Here is an 18,011-nt window from a genome sequence, read left to right as displayed (position 1 = left end):
GGCTCTCTGCAGATATTGGTGTCAACTTGACAGATCCTGTGTTCCGAGGAATTTATAGGGGGGTTCAGAAGCATCAAGGTAAGTTTTTTTTATTAAGATAAATAGTTCTTCTGTAAAGACAAATTTTCTGCCTTAAGCTGATCTTGAAAAGCATAACCAAGTTAAATTAAAATAAAAATATTAAAGAGGTTATTGTGATTGAATAATTATATCAGAATGGATTTTATTGTCATGTATAGCTAAAAAGAACCAATTAAAAAAAAGTAACATATAGAATTTGATGGTTAAAAAAAACCCCAAAGAAGTCATATGCAACTTGGGTAAAACTATCAATGAATCACACACAAGCTATATTGGTAAAACATGATCCTGAACACTTACTTATAATGTACCCATTAAAACTGTGTTAATCCAGCCCTTCTTATCTATAGAAGTTTAGTTTTGAGTATAGTACTTCAAGTAATCTCATGCACAAAAAACAAATAATAGTTGGTATTTAGTCTTTTTGTGGGAAAGAGTAGTTCTGGGGATTGAACTCAGAGGCACTTTACTACCTAGCCTTTTTTTTTTCTTTTTTTTTTTAATTTTGAGATTGGGCCTCACTAAGTTCCTGAGGCTGACCTTAAATTCACAATCCTCCTGCCTTAGCCTCCTGAGTCTCTGGAATTCCAGGTGTGCAAGCCCAGCAGATAGTAAGCCATTAAGCAAATGAACATTAGGACACAGAATCCAAAAATCAGTTACTATAGAACATCAGTGTATCTAGTTTTTCAAAAACATTTTCAGTGAGTGACAAGTAGGAGCGTGATTGAGAAGGAGATATAATGCTATCTGGTTTCCTATTTTGCTTTTCCCCCTTTCATCCACATTTCTACTTAAATACCTACTGTATTAGAAGACCAGGTAGTAGTACTTTAAAGATTGAGGGAGGGCCTAGCCAAAGGCAAAATGGCTTATATTTATCTTTTAAGTTCATTTGTAAGACTAGGCAAGGAATGATGGCAGCAACAGGTTTTTAAAGGCAGAATTTCTGCAATAAGCTAAGTCTTAAATATTGCCTTAGAAAAATAACTCTACTTATTATGTAAATGCAAACAGGAAATGTTGATTTTGTGGTTGTGGATGAAGTAGAATTACACATTTCAGTAAGCCAAGTCAGAAACTAATCTTCCTGTGCTACCAGGTAGTAGTAGGTGTTAGATGTCACTTGAAAGAAGAAAAGTTACTTAGCTTTCTTAAGCCTAATCTCAAAAATTACATTTTCTACTTTACTTAGAATTTTGGATGACATCTTTATGTGTTACTTACATAGTACTGTTATACTTAAAGCTTCGTACCAGGGTTTCATAAACTGACTTCCAGACCACTCACGTATAATCGAATCAAGCCTTTATTGAAGCACACCGGTGGCAACTGACCAGAACATAAAGCTGTTCCCCTGATCAGCCCCAAACAATTGCAAGGGCACTCCTTATAAGCCTGAAAACCACAAAAGGGATGTTCAGGGGGTCTAGCCAATGCAAGCAAGCCAGGTTACAGAAGCAGGACAGTGCAGTCAAGCGGAGGGACTTGACTAATCACAGTTAGCCCAGTCACCCTAGTTACAGAAACAATACCCCATTAAGTAGTTCCATGTTCTTAAAGGTTTCTATAACAAAAGGAAAAGAACATCTTGCCCCAGTCATGACTTTTCTACTTGGCATAGTTGTTTTACAGGATGAAGTCATAAAACAAAACACATTTGCTCCTACTATCACAGTACAGTTGGACTATAGACTAACATATATTCTACTCTTCTTGCCTTTTTAGCACTTAATGAATTTCATGCTTTGTGATTATATGTGTATGTATGTTTATATGTGTGTTTATGAAATAAATTTTTTTGTGGTCAATATTAGCATTACTGCAGCTTATAATACCCGGCAAAACCAGTTGATGTACTTAGCAGAAGCTGCGTAAGTTGGTATTTTTGTCTAAAAGAAATTTTGTAGGTACTTCAGAAGTAATATCAACTGAATTCCAATCACATTTACTCTGATGAGTAATGTGAATAAAAAATGGATTTTATATATGATTATTTTATTTTGCTCTTTAATTATTTCGGCCTCTCAGAGCTTACTCTGCTTCCTCTCAGAGCTATTTAACAATGAGTGATAGGAAAAGGCAAAAAAACAACTGTCCGGGAAAATAGAAAACAGATTATGTTTCCTTAATGTTAATGGTAATTATAGAAATATAGAATTAACTGAGATTTATAAAGAAATGTTATGTCATATTTTGGGAGGCACTGCAAGCAGGAAAACCCTAGTAAAAATAAACAATCTTAATAATTGTTTCCTTTTTTTTTTTTTTTTTGTGGTACTGGGAATCAAAACAAGGGCCTCACCCATGCTAGGTAGGCAAGTGCTCTACCACTGAGCCACACTCCTACCCCAAATAAATTACTTTTTAAAAAATACATTGCCAAGTTTCAAATTCAAGACAAGTGACTTAAGTTGTAGTTACCAAATTCATCTTTTGAGTCTCCTAATTTTTCTCTCTGAATAAAACTGCAATTCGATTAATAGTTTATTATTCATCTAGTTTGCTTTATTGGTTTCTTTTTCTTTTTTTGTTAAGCTTTTTGCTATTTCTAGTATTATGTGACAACTATTCTTCAAACAGTATTGATTTGATTTTGATGTAGTACATATGATTACTTCTATATATTTTTATTTCAAGAAGAGATGACCAAATTATAGATAAGTGAATTTTTATTTATTAGGTTTTCTTTATGAATGGTTTGTTTTGTACAGATGATTTACAGGATGTAATAGAGAGAGCTATCCAGACTGGTGTTAAAAAGGTAACATCTGTTTTTTTGTTATTCTTGGGTTTTTTTATGTTTAAAATAAATTGTAGTTAAAATTTCACAGAGTAAAAGGGAAGAAGCCAATACTACACCCTTAGAATATATATTGTCTACATGCAATATTCTCAAGTTAGTAGAAATTAAATATAGTATTCTGTCACAGCATTTTAAGTTACATAAACTTCATGTATAGTTCTTCCATGTGATCAGTAATGCAATAAGTGGTAAAATCTCCTTGAAAAAAAGTTAAATCTATATGTTTAGTAAGTTTTCTAGTATACTAGTATTTGTTAGAATTAAGTGATCATCAAAAAGACATGGGTGTGGTGGCACATGACCAGCTGGGTGTGGTGGCACACACCCACACCCATAGGTCCAGTGACTAGGGAGACTGTGGCCAGAGGATAGAATATTCAAGCCTTAGCAATTTCAAAACAAAGAGGACTGGGGATAATACCAAGTACCTAAACTTTCATGTGTCAGCCATGAATAATTTATTCTTCACACTTCTGTCTGTGCATGATAAAGCACCTGGGCTCAATCTCAAGTATTGCTGCATAAATGAATAAAAAATTTTAAGGTGGATAGGAATGTAGCTCACCAGTAAAGCTTTGCCTAACATACATAAAGCCTTGGGTTCAAATTAGTTTTTAAAATAGTAAATTAGCCCACACATGCATACAATATAGTATCAATTCTAAGTTGAATACCCTCAATGCTAAAGAATGACATTATTGACTAAATGAGTTCTGCAATCTTCAACCCTAAAATTGTATTAGCAATTATTTACAAGAATATGAAAAAAATAGAAGTTACTTGAATTTCTCATTATATGTGTTCACGCCCTCTTGGTAAATCACTTTATATGATGCTTTTCTGCAAACTGAAATACCAAGTACCTAACTTTCATGTGTCAGCAATGAATAGTTTATTCTTTACACTTTGTGTGTATGTGTGTTGCAGGGGTGCAGTACTGGGGATTTAACACAAGGGTGCTTTATAACTGAGCTACAACTCCAGCCCTTTTTTTGGTTTATTTTGAGACAGGGTCTCACTAATTACCGAGACTGACCTTCAATTTATGATCCTTCTGCCTCACCTTCCTGAGTTGCTGGGATTATAGGTGTGTACCATTGTGCCCAGCTTATTCTTCTCACTTCTAATTACTCACATACAAACCTATATAAAATACTGAACAGGAATAATAGAACTGAAGTGAATTTGTTCCAAGTTGGAATTTCATCAGTATCTTACAGAAATAATATAGTGGCTAAAAACACAGTTACAACATCACAAACCTGGGTTCTAGCCCCAGCTTCATTCATACTTTGTAATTTGGAATATTTTCTCTCTTTAGATTTCAGTTTTCTCATCCATAAAAAGGAATTGATAAGCCACACACAGTGGTGCACACTTGTAATCCCAGTAGCTGGGGAGGCTGAGGCAGGAGGATTGCAAGTTGAAAGCCAGCCTCAGCAAAAAGCGAGGTGCTAAGCAATTCAGTGAGACCCTGTTTCTAAATAAAATACAAAACAGGGCTGGGGATGTAGCTCAGTGTTTGAGTGTCCCTGAGTTCAATCCCCTGAAAAGGGGTGGGGGATGATGATAGTACTTAATTAATAGAATTGGGAAGGTTAAATAAAATATTCAATGGAGAAATGCTTGGTGTTATACCTGGTATAAAGTAAACAAACTTCTTTACTCATGCAGTGGATGCCACCATTGTCGGATAAGCATTGTCCTTGTACTCTGGGAGAGGGAGTTATGTCCTCTATTCTTGCCCTTATTTTATTTCCACTACATGGAAAAGTTACAGGTAATGTAAAAAGTAGACTTGATTAAAAACTTTTACGAAATTAAAATACTATATGGGGCAACTGGTCTGGTTTTAAAGAATTAGGTAATGTTAATAAACAAAAAAGTTTTCCCAATATTTCTAAAAATATTTTATATCCTATGGTCTATAGGCAGTTGGGGATTTAATTGTGACTACACATTCCCTGAATAGATAGATGTTCAATGTCATCATATTAGAGGTTTGAGTTGCTATATGAAAATACCTATTTATCATTTACCACTGTCTTTGTATTTGTATGTATTCTCTTTAGAATTCATTTGTACCTAAATGAATTCTGCGTTTTATTTATTTTTTAATTTTTAAAATTTTTGGTACTGGGGATTGAAATGAGAGGTGCTACATCCCAGTCTTTAAATTTTTGTCTTGAGGTGGAGCTTACAGTTACTGAGGGTCTTTTAAGTTACTGCAGCTGGCTTCAAACTTGTGATCCTGCTATCCCAGCCTCCCGAGTCTGTGGGAATACAGTCATGTGCCACCATAACTAGCTTGAATTCTGCACTTTAGCTTAGTGATACCCTTGAAGTATGCTTTACAAAATATCCAGGAGTGAGTTCAAATCTCTTCTTCAGAAGAGTGTGGACCTTAAACAGCACTGCTCAGTAGTCATCATCAACACATGGCTCTTCAGTGACATTTTCATTTTAACAGATTAGCAAAGATGGCATTAACCATCAGATGAGTTCTGATAGCTGTCTTTCTAGAAATATGTTTAACTTCCAAGAGCCATAAATTCCCTACAGAGATTTTGTTATGGTACATTACATTAATTCAACAATTCTCAAACTTCTCAGTCTCAGAACCATTTCACATTCTTAAATTTTACTAAGCCCCCCCAAAAGCTTTTGTTTATGTGGGTTGTTTACATTCTTTCAAATCTCTTAATGGCTGAGTGAATAGAAGTATGCTGAATTATCACATCTGTTTCTGTAGTCAGTCTGTTGCACATCATGCAGCCTCTGGAAAACCTCACTGTACACTGTCACATAATGAGAGTGAAAAAAGACAAATAGAATTTTAGTATTATTGTGAAAATAGTTCAACCTCACATACCTCCTAGGAGTTCCTGGACTACACTTGGAGAACTGTTTTGAATTAATCAACATTACTGAGTTACTGATATAGCTGATCACTGATTTATGTTAACAGGATTCTAAATTCACAGGTCTTTAGTTATTCAGTCTTTTATAATATATGATCTGTGACATCAAGGAACTCAAGGTCTAACAGAGACTAACATCTAAGTGCACTGTATTAGGGAGGAGTGACAAATTTTCCTGTGGACTGTGTGTAGAACAGTCAGGTGTCATTCTACACAGGGATGATCTTCCCAGCTGAATTTTAAAGGAATGTGGGTACAGGATGGTAAAAGGAAAAGGCATTTTGCTGCGAAAAAGTAGTAGGAAGGAGTGTTTGGGAAAACTGTTGATGCCCTGATAAAGTCAGCTTATTTCTCGTCTTTCTATTTCAGTTTATGATTACGGGTGGAGATCTGCAAGACAGTAAAGCTGCACTGAATCTGGCACAAACAAATGGTATCCTAATGTTCTTTTACCAGTAAAAATATACAAATTAAGTAATTTTGAAGAAGTCTTTCTGAGAAGTTCTTCAGGAATAGCACAATGATCATGACCTTAGAAATAGTCGGAAAAGGGGTTGATTTCAATGGGACATGATAAACATGACAAATTCAGAGTATTCATTGGTAAATCAGATGTTTGATAAACCCTCTCATAATAGTTAATAAAGATAGTTCTAATATTTAAAATTTCAGTTGCTTTTTTAAAAAATCTGGATCTCTGAAGGATTTATTTAATAAGTATTTATTTTGTGAACTAGACACTGTGTAAGACCTCAGGAGTGCAAATAACAATATAATATATATAATTATTCATATTATCACTTTATGTCCAAACATTTTATACTTTTAAAAAATCTTAAAAGTTTTGGAATTGATTTTTTAAGGGACTCCTAGTTACATAAAACACCTCATTTATCTGGGATTCATTTATTTACTTTGATTTTGCATGTCTAATTTGCTAGATACCCAGAAATTAGATAGTCTACATAATTTCTTAAAATACAAGTGTTTCCTTTATGCATAAATGTTATTGAAAGCTTTTTTTAAAAAAAGCAATCTTTCGGGCTGGGGTTTTAGCTCAGTGGCAGAGCGCTTGCCTTGCATGTGTGAGGCACTGGATTCAGGCCTCAGAACCACATAAAAATAAATAAATAAAACCAAAGATATTGTGTCCATATATAAATAAAAAATATTTGAAAAAAAAACCCAATCTTTCTAAAATGCACACTTTTTTTTTCAGGATACACTGACATTTATTTAGTAATTAAGGACATAAAAATAATCATCTTCCCAGGAATTCTGTGGGTACATAAGAATATTTTCTTTCATTCTTTTGTTCTCAAACAGATATGCTTTCAGAAGTTCTCTCCAGTTATTCCCTATTAACTCCTTCCAGTCCTTTCAAAGTACTTTGTGTCCTCACACATTTGGAAGTCTGATGCTTCCTTTTATCTGTAGACATCTGCATGAGAACCTGAAGGAGGCTCCACCCTCTCTGCAGGTTCAGATGAGGTACCTGTTAAAACCCTCAAACCCATCTTTGACTTCTCATTTGTGTTCCATACGATTAAAGCTATCAAAGCCAATAGTTAAGTTTTGTTGTTTTCTTTTTTTTTAATTTTTAATTTTTGGTATCATGGATTGAACTCAGGGTGCTTAACCACTGAGCCACATCCCCAGCTCTTTTGGGTTTTATTCTGAGACAGGGTCTCACTAAATTGCTTAGGCCCTCACTAAATTTTTGAGGCTGGCCTTGAACTTGCGATCTTCCTGTCTTAGCCTCCCCAGTTACTGGGATTACAGGTATACACCACCAGAACCAGGTGTTTTTTATTAGAATAACAAATTCTTAATTTTACTGTTTTGAGTCACCTCTGCAATTAACCTTTTTAAGGAGAATATATTTTAACTGTTATATTAAATAAAGGAATTATGATAGTCATGTGAACACTGAATATAAAAGATAAATAAAATTAGATGACAGCATTTCTTTTTGTTTTAGATGATAACATTTCAAGAAATTATTTCACTTTTCATTATGTAATGCTCAATAAATACCAAGCTTTGGAAAGAGTTGAATTAATTATTTTATTAACACAGAAAAGCAATTTTCATATTCATGTCCTACTTTGTTAAGGTTTTCCGCAAATTCTTACATGATTAACATAATGCAATTCTGGTAGTTAAAACAGTATATGACTAAAAAAAAGTTGAAACTTTTTGTTCTCTTATATTTACATATTAAATATGAATGTGAAATGATTTTGAAAATAATCCTAAGACATTACTTTGTGTTAGATATGTTTTTCAGCACAGTTGGATGTCATCCTACAAGATGTGGAGAATTTGAAAAGAATAATCCTGACATTTACTTAATGGAATTGCTAAATCTTGCTGAAAACAATAAGGGGAAGGTTGTAGCAGTAGGGGAATGTGGACTTGGTAAGTGGAAGCCAGCCACTTAGATGACTTTGAAAATAGCAGATTTGTTCTGTAAAGTCCTAAGTAATTATTCTTTTTTATCTTTTAAAGACTTTGATCGACTACAGTTTTGTCCCAGAGATACCCAGCTCAAGTAAGGAAATTTAATGATATTAGTAATAATTGTAAAATCCTAGTAGTGATGTTTTTAAAATAACTTATGAATTGAGCACATAGTTAGATTAGGCCTCAGGATGTTTTTGTTTTTCCCTGTGTATATCAAAAGTTAAATAAAACAAATTCCATGCATATAATTCATAAGGGATATAATTGATTAACCAATTCTATTTGTTAGAAATAAGGGATGAATTTACAAGACTTTTTTGTTGTTTTTCATTTGTTTAACATATGGATCATGCATGAACCATTCCAATGGAGAGAATGAAATTCAGTTGTGGGGGACATGATTTAAGGGCAAAGGATATTAAAAAGGGATTAAAAGATCAATCACCAAAGCAAGAAGAGCATATATTACTCTTGCTGGGCTTTGGATATTGTTAGCTGGGAACAGTGAGAACCCTTTCATAGGAGCCATGTTGAGAACTATAGCTCCTAAGAAAATTCCACAGTTCACAGGCCTCAAGGACTTCCTGTAATGCGCAACTTGCAGCTTTTAATTGGAGCTCATATCGTATGTTGGGTCAGTTATATAGGTTGAAAATAAGAATTAGGTCAAGTCTTAATTTAAAACATGAGCACTTCAGAAACATCTTAATTATCGAGATACTAAAACATTAGAATGAACTTCTAAAGGAGGTTAACTTAATTATTCATTCATATAACAAATATTTATGGAGTTATGGAATACATGCCAGCAACTGCTGGGAACTCAAAGAATACAAAAATATGAATAAAAGTATACTAGCTGTTACTAACAACCTTTAAGAATAAACAACCTCTATCCACCTTAATTTTTTTTTTTTTCTTTTTCCAGTGTTGGGGAATCAAACTCAAGGCCTCACACATGCTAGGCAAGTGCTCTACCACTGAGCTTTGCCCCCAGCTCCATACCTTAGTTTCTGATATATAAAGGAGAATTTGGCTCAGATTCTTTCTTAAGATAACATCCACTTTTTTGTTGTTGTTGTTTGGTTTTGGTACCAGGGATTAAACCCAGGGGCATTTAACCACTGAGCCACATCCCTAGCCCTTTTTATTTATTTATCTTTATAAATAAATAAGTTGCTGAGGGTCTTGCTAAATTGCTGAAGCTGACTTTGAACTTTCAGCCCTCCTGCCTATCATAATATTTAATAATAAATACTTGTTGTCATGTGATTTTAATTAAGCCAATAACTTTATGGCCTGAAGCAGTTTTTCATTTTATACATGCCAAAAATATGTTACTGAGTCCCCTGCCTGTTGCTTTGCTTTAAAGTGGAATCTTGATCTGTTCATTGTAGTTGAAAACCACTGCAGTAAGGAGCAGGTTTATTAGTGGAGTCAGTCATAACTTAAGATTCGAATCTCCCGAATTTCTGAAGTCTGACATCTATAGCCAAGTGGAGTAGGCTGAGTTAAAGTGAAGTCCTATGGCCACATACTTCTTTCAGGCCTCTTTTTTATATATAACCCTTTCAGAGTTGTGCAATTGCGGTATACCATTTGCTGTGTTTCCAGGGACACATACAAGGCCACCAGCAGTGTTACTAGAGCTCTGAGCCTCTTCTGAATATCATGTAGTCAACTCACTTCACCTTAAAAGTTAACAGTTTGATAGTTTCTTAGGTTATTCCTCCACATTAGTTTTGGGCCAGGTTGAGATTTATGAATCACAGACTGTATCACAACAAGCAAGGGCAGTTGCATAGTTCCCCCAAGATTTCTTGCTAGTAAATATTTTACTTATAGATGAGTTAAAGCTATTTCTAAAATGCAACTTAAATACTTGAAACTCAACTTGAGGGTTAAATGAAAACACTGATAATATCAATTCTATTTTAGTGTTCTGAAGAGACTTAAATCATCAGAGCAAGATTAGAACTAAAACAATGTGTATAGCACGATATAGTTTATGATTTAACTCCTGTGCCAGTTGTTCAGGTGTTAATCTAGTGTAGAAAGTTAGACCTTTGATAATTCAGTAAATGATTACTGAGAGCCTCCCCAGTATGATAGAAATAAGACTTGGTCCTCATGTTTTCATAGACAAGAGAGGACATAAGTAATTATAAATGGCTAGTTAGTGCTATCAGAAATCGATGTACACAGCAGAGAGGACTAACTTTTCTAGGAGAGTCCAGAAAGTCTTCAGTAGATAGCATATAGTTTAGGCCTTTTTTGGAGAGAATAAACTAAGGACAAACTAAAATAGGTGGAAATTTGGTAAGATTGGCAGTTTAACTTGAGATTTTTGAAAAAAAAAATAATTATAAAACACTAAATGACTTAGTGGATGAAAGATACAGAAGTAATAATCATGTTTGGATTGTTAAGGAAACAAAACCCCATGCCCCGCCCTGTCTGCAGCCTGTGCTCACACAGCACTCTGCTTGCTCCAGCACTTAGCACAGTGCATTGGTAATGTTTGTTCTGTGCTAGACAGACTTGTGTCCTGAGTGGCTTCAGTGGCACTTTAAATCTTGCTCCTGTTGTAGTTCCCTTGCACTTAGCACAGTGTTCTTGGCATAGCAGGTGCTTGGTAACTGGTAGGTGAAAGTTTAAGGAGGAAGGCTCTTTCTGATTCCTATAGGGGAACATGGGACAAAGTCTTGTAATTCAGCTTTTGCCAATGAGTTTATTCTTAGAAGAATTTAGGTTTTGCTTTGTGTTTTTATACCATCTGAAACAACATCTGATTTGTTTTTGCTTTCTTTTTGTTTTTAAATAAAAATGTCAGGAAAAAAAGAAGAGAAAAATAGAAAGTAATTTAACGTATTGAAATAGAAGACAAGACAAATTAAGGTACAATAGTTAAAGCATCTGAAAAATAACAGCATCAATAACATAGTGCTAAAAGTATGATTATTTGAATCAGCAAGTCTTGGGTATGTTTTAAAGTTGCTGTTGGTGGTTATATATCCCTTTGTACATCTTAATTTTCCTCATCCTCAAAATGAGAATAATGCTGCTTATCTTTTTAAACATATGACATGTAAAAGCTAATAGTGGCATGCCTGGCACAGAGTAAGGACTTAATAAATTGTGGCTTTTGTTATATTATTAGAAATATTGCCATTGTAAATGAAAACATTAGTTATACTTTTTGCTTAGGGTATCTTTGAGTCATCCCCTATACTTAACCGTTTCTGTGACCTGTGCTATACTCTTTCCTTGTTCCTTGTTAGAGCTCGTTTCTCTTGAGTAGGAGCAATTTGCTCTGGACAGTTTTCTTGAAGCTTTAAAATGTTAACACTGTGAAGATCTTAAAAAAAATAAAATAATGAAATGAGATGGACATGACTGTAACCCCAGTGACTCCAGAGACAAAAGTCAGGCTGATGGCAAGTTAAAGTCCAGCCTCAATAATTCATTGAGACCCTGGCTCAAAATAGAAAGGGCTTAGTGGTAGAGAGCCCCTGGATTCAATCCCTAGTACCCACCGTCCCAAAACCAGATATCAGACAAGAATTCAAAATGATCCTTTGGGTATTTAGGGGACCCTAGAGATGAGAGATTGAGGCCATTGGCCAGCTTAGAGAGGGATTTCCAGCTTGTGTTAAGGTGTACCCGTGTCACTTGCTGGGCTTTTCAATGGCTTCAGTTCTGGTAAATAACAGCCTCCACTGCTAAACTGACCTTTCAAGCCCTTGTCTTTAGATAATATTGACCCTGAACTGTAAGAAACAGTGATCCAATCTGAAATCGAATCACAGCTTCACTCAAAGGACCAAACTTAAATAAAGAATGGTTTTCATTTATGAACTGAAATCATAAGTAAATCAGGCAGAGGTGCCAATTCCTACCCCATAACTTACATCATTGTTTCAAGTTAGCGTGGTAATTTTCTTCCTTTAAAGACAATTATCATTTGATATTGCATACAAATTATCCTTGATTTTATCATTAGTATTTATTTTTTTACCACATGCCCTCTAATGATACTACATAGCTTAAACTCAGGGACCTTTCTTTTCTCCAACTACGTAAAATTGCAGTCATGAGCCTTTTTGTTTTCATAAATCATCCTTTTGCCTACCTCATGATAGAAAGCTAATTTCTAAACCAACCATTAGATTCTGTAAATTTGTGCCTTAGTCATGTGACTTAGTTCATGGATCTGTAGGGTTGGGTAGCCTAGAGTGGTTAGCACAAAGTAGTCTGGTGGTCAGCCGGCCTCACTGGTAGGGGGCCTGCAGCCTCCTGTTCTTCTCTACCACTAATGCCTGCTCTGGGTCTGGATCTCATGGATTATGGGATGTTTGTTTCATTTGATGGGATTTGGTTGAGACACTAGTTTAAAAGTAGTTCTTCAGGGGAACATCTGCCATCACGCTAATTATAAACCATACATTTCTTCTAACAATCATTAGTAAAATGCTACCTGCTTACTAAGCAGTTATGATGGAAAACCTAACAAACAGTTCTGAAAATAAATTTTTAATCCCAGAAACTGTAGTTTCCCTTTCCAGAAAATGTGTTATAAAAAGCCCTCTGCTAAGCCTGATATGTTTTAATGTCTGAATTCACTATTTTAGAGCTATCATTTCTAGAGAATAAAATTCCTTAATTAAAAAAATCATTTGACAATAGTCCTTCTTTTGCTAAAATAAAATTTTTAATAGGAAAATATTTTGTGTTATGCAGATACTTTGAAAAACAATTTGAACTGTCAGAAAAAACAAAATTACCAATGTTTCTTCATTGTCGAAACTCACATACTGAGTTTTTAGGTGAGTTAAAAATAAACTCATTTAGAATTTAAGAATTGTTCAAAAATCAAGCTAATTCCTATAAGTTCTTTCTATTTTTAATTCACAGACATAATGAAAAGAAATAGAGATCGGTGTGTAGGTGGGGTGGTAAGTATAGAATGGTTGTCTTTAATTTATGATACACAAAAACATCTTGGTTAATAAGTGTGGCTTGTAAAGTAATTCAGATGTCAGTTCTACACCCATTATTTGAAAGACATGTAAGTTTACTAGTGGATTTATGGGTCAGATGTAGGAAACACAGAAACCACACTGTTTCAATTATACTTTCTTTGTTCAATGTACAAGAATGAGTATAAAATTCTATTCACAGGAAAACCCCATGAATTTACTTCTACACATTCTGATGCTACGCATGATATTCTTTTTCTGTCTCTTCCATTAGCCATTCATGAATGTTCTTCAGTTTAAATTTTGAGAAACTTATATATTTGTATAATATCTTAAAATATTTCACTATTAGTTTCAGATTTGTTTTCTCTGATCTAGAGACTCATTTTCCTTTCTATAATTTATATTTCACTTGAAATACTGCTCCCATATGGACATTTCAGTCACTGATTTTCAGACATTTCCCATAAATAACATCTGACTATCACCTAGTTCAGAAATCAATGACAGTGATTTTTAGTCTTTTCAAATCATGGACTGTTTTTGAGAATTCACTTTAGAAAAATGTTCAGATATATAGATTTTCAAATACAATTTCAGGAGAGTCTCAGTGACTCTCTAGCAAAAAAAAAAAAAAAAAAACTATGATTCCAGGTATAATAAAATCAGTTTACTGTGCCAACCAAGGGGAGAGGAAATAGCCCTGAGCACCCATTATGTATGGGTGCCTGTCTTTGAGTTTCATGTGCATTTTCTCAGTGTTTAGCCTTTGCCTCATTTTTTGTACCATTTGTTATATGTATGTATTCTATATCGCTTTGGAGTTAATGTTACTGTGTACATTTTCTCTGTAATTTATTGACTCTCTAATTTATCCTTTTGGAACTGTACCTGGGAATTGAGAGGTTTTAATGCCCTTTGCATAGCCAGTGGTATTTATTATGGCCTGCAGACTCCACCTCTCTTTTGCTTTATTTCTAAGTAAGCTTTTACTTGGATGATTCTATAATAGTTTTAAAAAATTAACACCACCAACAACAAATCCAATGTAAATGTTTGATTTTTAGTAAAAAAGAAATTACCAAAGAATTAACTAATTTTCTAAAATGGTTTATGAAGAGTCACATTTAAAATTATTTTGCCATTAATTGAGGTTGTGTTTTCTAGTCGACTAAAAATGTGAGGGAAAGAATAATCCCTTTATGGAGAGCTGTGTAACAAATTTCTTAATTATTGGGAGATGTTAGCCATAGTATGTTTCAGATTCTCTGGACTCAGCAGTAATGTGACATCATCTTGTTTGTAAAGGAAGTGCAGTTGTTATTTGTTATTATTGATTACATAAATATACCTGAAGAATGAAAAACTACATGTGAACCCCTATGTCTTTAAAGGTGAAAAATACCATCTCATTCCTTTTTGCCTGCTAAGTCAATATTATTGACTGTGTAACAATTTACATTTTTAAAGCTTACCTCTTTATAGAGCTTCTTAAAACTTGCCTCTTAAATTTTTTCTATTCTAGAAAAAATATACTCAAAACAGAAAAATTCAGTGTTTTCAATAGTGGTATGACATTTCCAAGCTTGGAAACATGACTGCCCTTCTATGGTGAAACTGGTGCAGACACCAACACAGCACTCTAGAGAGAAATCCTAGCCAGCTAATCCCTTGCTGTATCACTGGAGATGACAAGAGGTTATAATTGTGAAACCTTAGTGAAAATTAAAATTGTAGGGGCTACCACATCTGAAACCCTATGATCCCCAAACCCTTACATGCATCTATTATTTTTGCTTAGGAAGTCTTTTAGTGTTATGTAGAATTTTAAAGAATAAATTATAATAAAATTATGCCTATATGTCCCTAGGTGCATTCATTTGATGGTACCAAGGAAGCAGTAGCTGCTCTGATTGACTTGGATCTTTATATAGGGTTTAATGGTTGGTACGTTCTTAAGGTTTTTTGTTTGTTTTAACTTTTATGTTAAGCATGTTTCTTAAATTGTTTTACAATGAATTGCTGATATTTATTTTTTATTAAAGTATGTGTGTTTTTCATTGATCCTGGCCCAAGAATTTTAGTATTTATGTAAGAAATGGAACAGTACTATTTACCATTACAAGTGAAAGCCTGAAAGTCTTAGACTTCTACTCTGTTCTAATAATAGAAACAGTCTGCTGAAATCAGCAGCTAGCTTTTTCTAGCAATCCAATTTATTCCCAAGTCATTTTATCTATTTAAAATGTATGGTTTATAGCATTGTATATACATATATATGTCATGTCTGATCATGGGAGAAAGGTTATTCTTTGACAATCATTTATATATCTCTGTAGGCTAAGAAACCAGGCTTAAATAAGTTAAGAAACAGGTATAAAGTTACTCCCAAGTTTAAGAACCTGTGTTCTCTGGCTTCTGGCTCTGTGACCTTTCTGCTGTAACCCCACACTAAACCTCAAACACCAGTGCAGTCACTGGCATAGTTTGGGCCTGGGCTGGTTTTGTGTCAGACGTATAAGAGCTTCCGCCAGGATCTTTTCACAGGATGTCAGTGTAGCTTATTAAAATAAATCACAGTATAGTACAAGACTCCTTTCCCTCTTCAGTGTTTCTTTCCAATGTCACTTTTCTGATTAAATAATTTAAAATCTTTGGGAATAGAATAATGGAATTACTTATTTGCTATAGAGTTCAGTATATAAATGTTCTAGATGCCTCTTTCACATTTTGGGGTGTGTGGGGGGTCGGGTAACAGGGATTGAACTCAGGGGCACTCGGCCACAGAGCCACATCCCCAGCTCTATTTTGTATTTTATTCAGAGACAGGATCTCACTGAGTTGCTTAGCACCTTGCTTTAGCTGAGGCTAGCTTTGAACTCTGTCCTCCTGCTTCAGCCTCCTGAGCCACTGGGATTACAAGCATGTGCCACTGTGCCCAGTCTTATATTTAAATTCATGGTTTGGTTTAATTTATAAATTAATATTTAAAGGAATACATGCATAGTGATTAAAAAGTCAAGTAGGACTAAAGACTTATAAGCAACTATCACAAACCCCACCCAGCATGCCCCAGCCTCTAAGTCAGCTCTTCCAGAGCAACCACTTCACTGTATGTCACAGTATTTCCAGATTATGTGCATCTACTCTTATTTTATGATTCATTCCCTTTGCCTATTCTCATTATAAGCACTGGAATTCTTATATCCCGCACTAACTCCACCTCCATTATTCCTTCCATTGTAGTTATTTCAGAATTTTTGAGTTTATGCATATTCAATGTTTTCATTATGTCTTTATATACATTTTGACTGCTGATCCATGTGGTATACCACTTTTATTTTTCTGAAGTAACTTTTCTTGGTTTTCTTCAAACTTTGAAGCCCTCTAATACTTGCCACAGTTCTACAAAATGTTTTTATCTGTTTTTTCTCCATGAGGAAATCTATCTAGATAATCTGATAGCTCCATTAGTTCCATACCCTGCTCTTTCTGTTTAGACTAGTGTCTTGTCTGATAGCACTCCTATTTTGAGGCCCCCAATATTACTTGTTTTGGTGGTCTAAATTCTCTGTTTCCTAAGAAAGTTTTCATGAGAAGTAAAGTTTTTGAGATTTTTGCATGTTTAAAAATGAACTTACTGTATTCTTAAAAGTTTTCCTGCATAGCAAATGAAACTACCAACTTTTGGTTGGTAGTTTTCCTGGGCATGAAATTCTACATGAGAAATCATTTTCACTGAGAACTTACATTGTTTGATCAGTAGGTTCTAGTTGATAGTGAACAGTTAGTTGATATATTGAATCCCAGTGTCTTCTTGGGGACCTTGTTTTTCCTTTGGAAGATTTTAGTTATGCCTGGTATTATAGAATTTCACAAAGATGTGTTTTGATGTTCTTATTTTGTTTTCTGGTCCCTCTTTATGCTGCTCTCTTACTGGCCCCTTCCAGCTGGAGGCTTCTATCAGTCCTGGAGAATTTTCTTCATATTTTTTTTTAGTATCCCAGATTGATAAGTCTGATATTCTTTTTATTCTACAATTTCCATCTGTATTTCTGCTTTTTTTTTTTTATAAAAAGTGCTTTATTTTCAACCTTTTTAAAATTAAATATTTCTTTTTGTTTTCAGTCTTTGAAAGCTTTTTAAAATACCAGTCTTAACAGATGCAGTGAGTTCTCATCTCTAAAGATATGAATTATAGTTGAAAATGTTTTGATTGCTTTTATTTCTTCCTTTATTCTCTCATCATTGGGGCTTTCTTCAATGGCAGTTCTTCGTTGTCTATTAAAAAAAAAAAATAGCTGCTTGGAAGTGCTGTAGGAGACAGTCCATCAGTTGGGAGGCTCAGATGGCGAACTGACTTTTCCACTAGGGATTCCCAAATACCATTTTATAGAGATCTTTTTCTGGTTGGTTCATTTCTCCAAAAAGGGATCCTCTGGTCTCTGCTGGAAAAGTGGGGTAGGGACTGACAACCGTACCTGACACTGTCCTGGAGCAAGATGGGATTAGAGGTCTCCCCACAGCAGTCAGTCTTCATTTCAGCCCACCTCACCCCTGCACTCTACTCATTTGTGCTTACTGTTCTCTGATGCGCTCTGATTTAGGTTTCCTCCTTCCTCAACCATAGATAAGTAATCTGGGAGCCCCATCATTTCTTTACCCAGACTTTTCAAACAACTCTTGTTTTTATCCCCTGCTTTATCCTAGCTTTCTATATCTCATTCTCAGGCTCTTAGAAATGTGGTTTGCTTCTTT

General features: G+C 34.5%; 1 protein-coding gene across 8 annotated transcripts in view; it reads left to right on the top strand.

Moving 5' to 3' along the window:
- The window catches only part of Tatdn1 (TatD DNase domain containing 1), a 33,892-nt gene that overhangs the window by 10,718 nt on the left and 5,163 nt on the right, over window positions 1-18,011 (top strand). Inside the window, exons 1-9 of one of the 8 annotated variants that reach the window (XM_046464966.2) lie at window positions 12-78; window positions 2,796-2,845; window positions 4,562-4,667; window positions 6,178-6,241; window positions 8,086-8,229; window positions 8,320-8,362; window positions 13,015-13,100; window positions 13,189-13,229; window positions 15,124-15,200. In XM_046464966.2, coding sequence (XP_046320922.1) covers window positions 4,653-4,667; window positions 6,178-6,241; window positions 8,086-8,229; window positions 8,320-8,362; window positions 13,015-13,100; window positions 13,189-13,229; window positions 15,124-15,200 — 470 coding nt within the window. In that variant the 5' untranslated portion in view covers window positions 12-78; window positions 2,796-2,845; window positions 4,562-4,652. Of the gene's footprint in view, window positions 1-11; window positions 79-2,795; window positions 2,846-4,561; window positions 4,668-6,177; window positions 6,242-8,085; window positions 8,230-8,319; window positions 8,363-9,202; window positions 9,244-11,107; window positions 11,173-13,014; window positions 13,101-13,188; window positions 13,230-15,123; window positions 15,201-18,011 lie in introns of those variants that run through there. The other 7 variants (XR_006856256.2, XM_046464965.2, XM_046464967.2 and 4 more) reach the window with 7 other exon arrangements.

This window comes from Marmota monax, unplaced genomic scaffold (genome assembly GCF_021218885.2).
Source record: "Marmota monax isolate L192 unplaced genomic scaffold, Marmota_monax_Labrador192_F-V1.1 WCK01_AAM20220418_F8-fsc00003, whole genome shotgun sequence".
Taxonomy (NCBI): domain Eukaryota; kingdom Metazoa; phylum Chordata; class Mammalia; order Rodentia; family Sciuridae; genus Marmota; species Marmota monax.
This window is presented reverse-complemented; position numbering and strand designations above follow the sequence as displayed.